The 10,519-nt window shown below is 51.3% G+C and overlaps 1 protein-coding gene and 1 non-coding gene across 2 annotated transcripts; both read left to right on the forward strand.

Annotated features, from left to right (window-relative positions):
- The first annotated feature begins 911 nt into the window (after positions 1-911).
- LZTS2 (leucine zipper tumor suppressor 2) lies at positions 912-7,191 on the forward strand. Its single transcript, XM_033149810.1, is given in 5 exon segments — positions 912-1,117; positions 2,225-2,828; positions 4,206-4,367; positions 4,369-4,476; positions 5,674-7,191. Coding segments are annotated over 5 exon segments (1,617 nt in total). The 5' UTR covers positions 912-1,043; the 3' UTR covers positions 6,343-7,191.
- Positions 5,389-5,461, forward strand: TRNAK-CUU. Its single transcript has one exon. It is a non-coding gene; the product is annotated as a tRNA-Lys (tRNA).
- Positions 7,192-10,519: the final 3,328 nt, after the last annotated feature.

Genomic DNA, 10,519 nt, shown 5'->3' on the forward strand with positions numbered 1-10,519 from the left:
GCATAAATTTACAACCGGACACATGTTGAAATAGGAGGATTTGTAGCATTCATAGCATTCTATAAAAATAGCTCATGGGAGTCTTCCTTGCTTGATGGAGACCAGGAAGCAAAACACCCCTTCTCCACAAGTGCAAGGTAGGCTCTGGACCCGCTCTGCAAGGGAGATCTCTCCTTCTTTGTGTTTTGGAAGCTATCTTTAAGCTTAAATATCATTGCGTGGCAGTGATATTTGGGGGATTTGAGTTGCTTTTAGACTGGGATTTTCTGATGCCAGTATTTCCCTGCAGGAAAGAGACTGACCTAACTTTTACAGTGTAAATGAACTATGAAACACAAACTCTGCTCCTTGGCCTGTTTTCTATTTTGCTTTTCCCTCCTTGCTGCAAAGGCATCTCTTTCTCCACTAAGCCACCTTTGATCGTCTCCCCACATAGCAACTCAAAGGGACCTTTCCCATTGACCTCTGGCCTGGCAGAGGGTGGAGGTTGGGAGCTGATGGGCTCCTTTGTGTGCTCCCATTCCTCAGTGGGCCAGTGCTGTCACTCCCAGGCGAGGCCTTCTTTCTCTTCTCCTCAAAGTAGGAACCAACTCTGAGAATAGACCTTGTGTCAGAGGCTGCTCATGCTGCTCGTTCTTGGTGGGCCTTGCTCATGGTGGTGGTTTCCTGGTCGTGTTCTTAGCAGCCAATCCCTTCTCTCTTTCAGACCACGCGCAAAGCCCCTCCTGCGGACATCATGGCCATAGTGCAGACCCTGCCTGTCTCCATTGAGTCCACCTCCGAAGGGGCTGCCCAGCTCCACACAAGTGCCTGCCCGTCCCCCGCAGCCATGGGCAGTGTCAGCAGCCTAATCTCCGGCCGGCCTTGCCACAAAGCCACGACAGAGTTTGGCCCTTTCCGCCTGCCTGGCGGGGCTGGTTCCCAAGAGCCCCTGTGCCATGGACTTCCCACCAAGAAGAGCAGCTATGCTTACGTAAGCGAAGAGGACTGGGCCGAAGCGGTGTCTCCCATCAGCCCCTGTAGTGACACGGAAGACCTGCAGGATGACAAAGCCCGGCTTGGCACCATCCGTGGACCACCCCCCAAGTTGGTGCCTGTCTCAGGGAAACTTGAGAAGGTAAGCAGAAAGTGTGCTTTGGGCACAACAAGCTGGTCTGTCTAGATCAGCCTTCCCCTATCTGGTGCCTTCCATATATTTGGACTACAACTCCCATCATCCCTGACCATTGGATATGCTGTACTAGGGCTGATGGGTGCTGTAGTCCCAAATTACCCGAAGGGCACCAGGCCGCGGAGAGTTGTTCTAGTTGATGAATGTTTCCTCAGCCCTGTCAAAAGGCTAATAAGGATCCTCTTCATTGCTCATCTCTATCCTGATTCTGTCTTGAGAGAAATGCATACTGAACACAGGAGTTCACCCTTCTCAGTGCACCCATAATGTCACCCAGTTAAACCCAGGAAGGTGTATGCAGCTAAGGCAAAACAGTGGCAGGGTGTCCATGGGTGTCTGCATAATTTTTCCAGGGGCATATTAAAGCACCAAAAGAGGTGTATCTGAAGAAGTGTGTATGCACACGAAAGCTCATACCAAGAACAAACTTAGTTGGCCTCTAAGGTGCTACTGGAAGGATTTTTTTTATTTTTTATTTTGTTTTGACTATGGCAGACCAACACGGCTACCTACCTGTCACCAAAAGAGGGAGCAGGTTAGTTTCTCACGACCCACAAAATAAGAAGAATAGTGTCTCTACATTTTGCCTCATAACTCAGCTTCTACAAATGACAGAAACACCACCTTTATTTAAAATGAAAGCTGGGGATTCTGGTTCATCCACTGTAGGGGGTGGGGGGCAACTATTCATGAGCTCTCTTATCCATGTTGCTCCTGTTTGCCTTTGTCTGTATTAGCTAAAAAAGGGCAGCCAGAGTAGCACCACATCAGTTACTACAAGTAGCATCATAGTCACTCGCATTCCTCGTTGCTTAGGAGAGGGTTGTGAAAGCTGAGGAGAAGGCAGGTAGGTTCCATCCTCGAAAGAAGTTCAGAAGCAGCCCTTCTAATCTTGACAGAGATTAGACAAGGCCCATTACGGTACCTCTCTTGTGATATATGGAGTACACGTCTGCCAAAAGTGTGATAAGGGGACAGGGTTCATTATCCATTGATTAACCTTCCGGTATCAACCTCCACCCTAGCATCCTGTGCCTGTGTGCTGTTTTTCAGGCCATGGAGAAGTACGCTTATCCGTCCCACGGCCTTCAAGCCAGTCATGCCCAAGAACCGCAATGGCCCCCTGCAGGGGCACTTGGCTCTGCGTCCCGGTGCCCCCGTGCTCTCCGAGAGCCAAGCTAGTCTCGCCCAGCTCTTTGGCGGTGCCCCTGCGGGCAGCACCGAGAAGCACAACTCCCTGAGCTGCCGAACCAGCTCTCACTCGGGGACCATGTCGGACTCGGGGCGCAACTCCCTCTCGAGCCTCCCCACCTACAGTACTGGATGCAGCCAGCAGATGGAGCCAGTCAGCATCTCCATGGGCCACATCAGCCTGGATGGCGGCGGCGGCGTTGGCATTGGCGGCAGTTCGCGTGGCCTCACGGGGCTTTCAAACTCGGACAGCGGCCGCTCGTCGTCGAGCAAGAGCACGGGCTCTCTGAGCGGCCGGGGCCACCATTCCTCCGACAGCGGCTCCTGCGGGGGGCGTTCGCCTGTGCACAGCGGAGCGGATGAAGCCCTCCTCATTCACGAACTTGAGGAGAAATTGCGGGAGCGTGAGGTCGAGCTGCAGCACCTGAGGGAGAGCTTGGATGAGAACGAGGTGGCCATTTGCCAGGTAAGCTACTCTGGGTTGCCTGCTTGCTCCTAATGCAGGCAGGTCTGATGCAGCAGGGGGAGCGCTTGTGTTTCTCACCAGGGATAACATTTCTTGGTTTTCGAAAGGCTGCTTCTACTGCGGTGCTTGGAATGGCAGCAGCGTCTCATTTTACCAGGCAGCTTTCATGAGGCAGTTGCTGTAGGGCAGGAACCAGTAGGTTCATCTCCAATAATGTCAAGCAACTGGGAGCTCCTTTGTGGCACATTTAGGTTAAATTCACCTCAAGGCAGAAAGGGGTACGCTGCCTATCTCAAGGTGCAGTGTGTTGTCAATGTTGAGTAGGCTGGCAGCACTGCATGCTGGAAACTAGTCCTTGCAGGAATTAGCAGCATAACTTGGTTTCCAGTGTGCAGATTTTCCACTCCCCCTTCTTGGCAGCTTCCATACTTTGACATTAACAAGTTCTGCAACTGTTTCTCTCACAGCATCCTGCTGTCACGGACAAAAATGAGTAATCATAAATAAGGTCTACATAATCTAATAAAAGGAGCATTGTTGTGTGTCTTGTTACCAGAGTCATGATTTCACAAATGTTTCCAGTCTGTCATCTTGCTTTTTCCAGACAGCATAATAATCTGTTCCTGGAACCCAGTTTGCACTTTGTTATAATCTAGGTGAATTAGATGTAATTTTGGGCACTTGCAAGCTGCTATTATTGTAATCTTTCTGTTGAGACCCAGTGGTAGGCTACACCCCCCTCCCATGCTGACTAGGATGTGTGATCAGGGGATACGGGCAAGCTGGAGTATGATCCGTGGAAGGCAACCAGGCTGCTGAGATGTGGAGGAACCAAGTCATATGAAGAACGGTTGAAAAAGCTGGATGTGTTTTGCCTGGAGAAGAGAAAATTAAGGGAGACATGATAGCTGCCTTTGACTATCGAAGGGGCTGTCACTCAGATAAAGAAACAGATGTGTTCTCGTTGCTCCAGAGGGCAGAAGTTGCACCAATGGGTGGAAATGGCAAGGAAGCAGATTTCAGCTAAACATTAGGAGAAAATTCTTAATGGTTAAGAGCTATTTAACAGCAGGATATGAAGCTGGGGGTTCCTTTGTGGGGATGCTGCAACTGAGGGGTGGGGAACCATGCATGGTTAGAGGGGGGCACAGCCCCACTTTCTCCCTGTGTGCTTTTAAAAAAAGTATGCAAAACAGGGACTGTTTCCCTCCTCCCACCTGCCTGAAATTTGACAGGTCTGATCCCTGGGAGGGGTAATGGAAATTCTGGAACATTGACGGCAATTGAATTAAAACGCAGAAGTTGCAAGCAGCGGCAGAGCTTTCCTAATGCAAGCAGTGACCTGGGGGTTGATGAAAAGGGGTGTTTTCCTTCCAGGTGTACGAGGAGAAGCAGAGGCGCTGCGAGGAAGAGATGGAAGAGCTGCGGCAGGGCTACACCGCCAAGCTCCAGCAGTCGGCGCAGAAGGCCCAGCGCAGCCAGCAGGTGCTACAGCTCCAGATCTTCCAGCTGCAGCAGGAGAAGAAGAAACTCCAGGAGGGATTTTGCGCAGCTGCTGGCCGAGCGGGAGCTGCTGGAGAAGCGCTGCGCCTCCTTTGAGCGAGAGCACACGGAGCTGGGGCCGCGCTTGGAAGAGACTAAGTGGGAGGTGAGCCCAGGCTGCGGGAAAGAGGGGCTTCCCTATCTCCCCCACCCCCAGGTTTGAAAGTTGTATAGCACACAAGATTGCACCACTAGCAGATGGCTGGCTGTGCTGCTTTCAGAGATTCTGGAGGTTCCCCCTTATTTCCCCTTAGAAGTCTTTACACACCTGCCTTTAGTCTATCCAGGGAAGTTACCCCCTGCTCCTCACTAGTTATCCCTTTCTGGCTGAATTGGAGGACAGTCCAGAGAAGCCTTCCCATCCAGCTGCCCTCCAGATGTTAGTTGACAACAACTCCCATCATCCCTGACCTTTTCACCCTGCTGACTGATGGGAGTTTGAGCCCAACAGCCTCTGGTTGTTGAAGAAGGTATAGAGTCTTGAAGTATAGTTTTCACCATGGGCTTGGGAATAATCCCTGGCACACTTTTAGTTCTCTCTCAAATCCTCAAAACACATCATTTTGGGCGCTGTTCAGATGTCGAGCAGAGATGTTTGGGTCTTTTGGGGTGGGGGACTGGAGGAAAGTTTCCTGTTGACAGGAGCGCATTATTCCCGGCCTTGAATGGGAGAGAGTATCAGGGCTCACCCTGCTTGAGGTTATTGGACTCTTGGATGCCCCTTTCAATCTCTTCCATCCTTGCCCTAGGCTGTAAATGCACTTACGCTGTGATCTAACCGGCTCCTGTTCTGCAGGCTGTGATTTTGCTCCTGGGCTTGAGGACAGCAGGCTTACCTTCTCATGGAGGAGAAGGCTAAGGATGGTTACTAGCCATGATGAGTGTGTTCTGCCTTCCACTGCTGGAGGCAGTAAATACCTGTTTCTGGAAACCACTGGAGGGGAGAGGGAGCTTGTGCTCAGGGGTCCTGCATGCAGGTTCCCACAGGCATCTAGTTGGGCCAGTGTGAGAACAGGATGCTGGGATAGCTCAGCTGGTAAAGCATGAGACTCTTAATCTCAAGGTTGTGGGTTCAAGCCCCACATTGGGCAAAAGATTCCTGCATTGCAGGGTGTGGACTAGACGATCCCCTTGGTCCTTTCCAACTATGATTTCTATTATTTTTCTATGACTAGACGGGCCACTGGCCTGATCCAGCAGAGCTCTTCTTACATTCTTAATCCAACCACGCCTCTCGCTCTGCCAGGTCAGAATCTATGGCATCTTCCAAGTCAGCTGATGCATCTTGTTTCTCTCCCACCAGGTGTGCCAGAAGTCCGGCGAGATCTCGCTACTGAAACAGCAGCTGAAGGAATCGCAGGCGGAGGTGGCTCAGAGGGGCAACGAGCTGGTGCTTCTGAGGGCCCAGCTGAGGGAAGCAAGGGCTGAGCTGCAGGCTGGTGAAGAGCAGGTGCTGGGCTTGCAGGACGTGGCCCGCACCAAATCCTTGGAGCTGGAGGTGTGTGCCAACGAGCTGGCGAGGCGCAAGAGCGAGGCGGAGTTGCTGCGCGAGAAGGTGGGGCGGCTGGAGCACGAGTTGGACGGACTGCGCAGTGCGAGCGGGGAGCTCTGCCCCCTGTTGGCCGAGTGCGACGAGGCCAAGGCCCAGCGCCAGGCAGCGGATACCCTGCAGGGCTTGCGCTCCCAGGCCGAGCGGCTGCGTACCGAGCTGCTGTGTGAGCGCCGGCGCGGCGAGGAGCAGCGGGAAGCTTTCCATGCTGAGCGCGTCACTTGGCAGGGGGAAAAGGACAGGGTTATCCGCTACCAGAAGCAGCTGCAGCACAACTACATCCAGATGTACCGGCACAACCGTGACTTGGAGAGCCAGCTGCGCCACCTCAGCCTCGAACTCGAGGCCCGGGACATGGATGAGTACGAGATGCACGGGGGCGAAGGCATCTGCTTTGAGGAGATTGCCGCCACCGAAATCTGACCGTGCCTGGTGGAAGAAGGCCTTGGTGAATAGGCCGTGCGGCTGCAGACAAGGGAGCATGCTCCGTCGGACGTGAGAATGGAGTGAGCTTGGAACCAGTGGTGGAGGGAGAGGCCTGCTATACCTGAATCCCACTGGGTAGCACTTGTTCCATTACTTAACTTGGCTGGGGAACTCCCCCCACCCCCACCAGCTTAACAGATTTCACTGCCATTGAGATAAGACAAGGACTGGGAGGTAGAGGGCTGCTAAGGATTTTGCCAGTATTTTCCAGACCTGCCTTGTCTGTTAGAGGCGGGGCTAACCTCTAACTAAGCCCACCCTTTGGAATGTTGTAGCAGCAGCAGCATCTCCTCCTCCTCCTCCTCCATTCCCCACCCCTCCCCATGGGGAAATATCTACCCTCTAGGTCCTAATGCTGGCTGTGGTAGAAAATGGCTACCACTGTTTTGCCTCCCGTTCTGTGGGCTGGAGATACGGTGAAGGCAGGAAGCTCTCTCTTCTGCCACTACCTGTATGAAGTGACCCAACTGGCCCTCAGCCACTACCTGGCTGGAAATTAGGCTGAGTTGGCTTTGCCGACAGCCAGCTGATCCACTTAACTGAGGGGAAGGAATTAGCATCGCCTGTTTTTAGGCTGGCTGGAGAAGCATTTCACAGGGTGCTCTTTTGACCTTTGTCCCTGTCCTGGGCTGGGTAAAGTAAATCTTTAAAATAAATTGGAGGGGGGGGGGAGAGAAACATACAATCAAAAGCCACCGAGAGAACCCCAGATTCTGTGACTCTGACAAGCGGTAAGACCAAACATTGATTCTCAGAATGCTGAATTCTAGTCCCACATTTAGTGCTTATTTCAGTGCTAAAGAACATTAAGAAGAGCCCTGCTAGGTCAGACCAAAGGCCAATATTGTGTTTCCACAGTGGCCAACCGGATACCTAAGGGAAGCTCACCAGCAGCGTATGAGCCCAGCAGCCCTCTCCTGCAGTTTACCCACACACACATCAGAAAAAGCTGGTATTAGGTGTCAAACTGCTTCTGATGTATGGAAGTAGCATCTAGCAAATGTGACTAGTAGCCATTGCATGGAATTACAGAAGATATGCAGGCCTAGCCTGAGCTCACCCAAGGCATTGTGGGAAGACACCGTGCTAGGCTTACTGAGGAAAAGTAGTCTCCCCCTGTGCTGTGGAAGCAGGAGCCCAACACACACACACACACACACACACACACACCACCTCCCTAAGAAGACTAAAAGGCCAAACCTTCTCAGGCGTCTGCATCTGTCACGTGCCCTAACCTTAAGGGGACCAGGACAGCCAACGTGTCACAGCTTATAGACGATGTCTCTGAATACTCGGGGCATCTACAGGTACATTCCTGCCCCATCCTCACTTCCATGATGAGTCCCATCATGGAAAAACACAGGGTATAAGTAAATATATAAAAACAATGATGCCCATGTTGTTTTTATAGGGCATTCCCAGATAATTGCGCTCCTCTCGTTGTAAGCTGGGGATGTCTTGTTCTCCATACAAGACCAGGGCCTGCCCATTCGCTTGGGGTTGCTGAGTCTTGTACCAGGGCTCCAAGTTACTTGCCAGTCCCACTCTCCCCCCCATGCTGCATGGGGATCTGGGATGTCCTTCCACCCCACCCCCAATTGCCTTTGTCGCTCCTGGTTGAGCTCTGATTTGAGAGTGCCTTTTGTTTGGCCTTGCTGCCTGGGTCTCCCTCCCACCCCCACCCCCAACTTGCCCTCCTCCAGCTTGTGCTTTTCTGCCCAGCTGAATCCACTCTCTGCAGGCTCCATAAGCTGCTTGAGAGCCCAGTGGTACTGCCTTTGAGCCTGCCTGTAGCACCGTCCTCATGATACCCTCATTGCTTTCCTTTCAGAGTGCCCTGCTGGCTTCTGTTTCCCATGGATGATATGGGTAGGCCATCATTTGCCAGCCTAGTGTCCTTCAGATATTTTGGACTACAGCTCCCAACAGCCTCAGCCGGCACACTGGCTAGAGCTGTTGGGAGTTGTAGTCCAAAATATCTGGAGGACACCAGGTTGGCGAAGGATGGGGGGTCGGTTGGTGGACAGCATCCCTTGACTGTTCCCAGATGCCTGCATTCTCCAGGTGTCTCAGTTCCATTCCATCTCATGGCTTCTAACCAAATGTGATTCAGTTTGAATCCTGGTTCTTTTGAATGCCTGGTTCCTGTTTTCAGTCCAGCCTTCCTTTTTTTTTTGATCTTGCAGTACCCAGCTGTCCACTTTCTGTTGCAATTAGCTTGGAGGCAATTGAATGCCAGAGTTGCTCCATCCAGTGCCCACAAGCCCACACATCTTTAAAAATCTGTACTCAAGCTGCTTTTGGAAGTGAGGAAAAAGCCTGGCCCAAATGAACACCCTCTACTCTCACAACCAAATAACCTTTTCTGCAAATGGGCTCTTCAGAGGGCAGCATCTCCACTTGCGGAGAGCGATGCCCTCCATACCTGCTGTGGAAACCAATCCATGATAAATTGAGCTTTATGCTGCCCGCTAGCTTCTTGGAAGTAAAGTGTTTTTAAAAAGAGCTTCATCGCAAATACCCTGCAATATTTGCCCAGGAGCAAAAAAGGTCAGAGAAGCAGGGTCTTGTCTTCTGGGGTGCAGGAAAGTAATTTCCAGAGGAGCTTGACTGGGAGTGGCTGAATATCCTATAAAGGAGAAAAGCTCTCTTTGGTGGAGAGATGTAGCCAGGCTGACTACATGGGGACAAGGCACATATCCCTGGGGTTAACAGGGTATAGTTGAACAAGGAGGACTAGGAACAGGAATGAGTTATCATTTCAGCCAATGCAGGAAGAACCAGATGGCAGAGCAAACATGGCTCCGATAGCCACAGTGGCTCACCACCTTCTCCTTGACCACCCCAAGTTCTCCTTTGTGCAGCTAATCCTTGATGTGCCCATCCTGCCAAGCTGGTCAGATGTCCTTAGCCCCGTCCCTCTGGCTGTGCAAGCGCTGAGCAGAGAAGCCTCTCCTTGAGTGACATGTGACCAGAGTGCAGCCAAAGCCCAGCATAGTTCAGCACCCTGCTTAAGCCGCTTTGGAAATAGCAGCCCCATTGCTAGAGGAGGGACTGCCTGATATCTGCCAGCCTGGTGTAGCCTTAGCTCCAGTTCCTCCTGTTTCTCCGCATGCAAGAAAGCGAAAGAGCACACTCAAGAATTTGGGGAGGACGCATTCCAGCTCTGTATGATACTTTGGAATGTTTGCAGAAGGGAGTTTATGGCTTCCACGTTCACTTGGGAGATTGTTGTGCACTCCAAGAGAACAAGCCATCTCCGCCCACTTCCACCCCTGGTCATTCTTAACTCTCCCGCCCATAGCTATGGGAGTGCACGAGATTGGCGCCAGGGACACACAACACTAGACCAAAGGAAAAAGCTTGGTGCATGTTATTTCTTTGACTGTTGCTTACCTGATCCCTCTCTTCCCCTCCCTTTTTTTAGCACCACTTTGTGTTTTACTTTTTTTTTTTAACTTTTATTTCTGAAATTGTATATTTTCCAAGCTGTGTAAATTTCTTGTACAAACCAAAAGGAAAGTGTGAATTAAAAAAAGAAGAAGACGACAAAGCCACTTCCGTGTTTTGTTTTTTTTAGAAAAGCCACCTGGTGGTTTGATGCGTGAGGGTAGTGGAGCATGGAAGGATGAAGATAGGGTAGAATGGTTCTCATGATGGATGAGAAGCAGAGGTGGGTGGGCTGGTGGTCTTGCACTTGCACACCCTTCCTCTTGTTGCTGTATAAAAACTGGGTCCAAATGCACCTTGGTTTACAATTGCCACCGTCACTCAGTGGCTTGCAAAACATTTGTGGCAGCATCTTTTAAATAATGCCCCATAGGGAATGTATCCACCTGGGAAATGGACACTCTCTGATCCAAAATATCAACTTCAGCTCAGGGATAGAAGCAGATGGATCTATCCCTTTCCTTTAGCAGATCTTCCCTATTAGGCAATAGCTGGGGGGTCCTTTGAAACAGACATTAGGATTCCAGGCTAGAGATCCTCTGTAGGTCCTTCCCACGTGGATTTCAGAGAAGAGGATCTTCCTTTTTGCTGGCTTGCAACATCATGGCCATTGCAGAGTGGCCCTAAGCCTAGATGGAAACAGTGACCACCAGCTTGCTTTCCT

This window comes from Lacerta agilis, chromosome 5 (genome assembly GCF_009819535.1).
Source record: "Lacerta agilis isolate rLacAgi1 chromosome 5, rLacAgi1.pri, whole genome shotgun sequence".
Lineage (NCBI taxonomy): Eukaryota > Metazoa > Chordata > Lepidosauria > Squamata > Lacertidae > Lacerta > Lacerta agilis.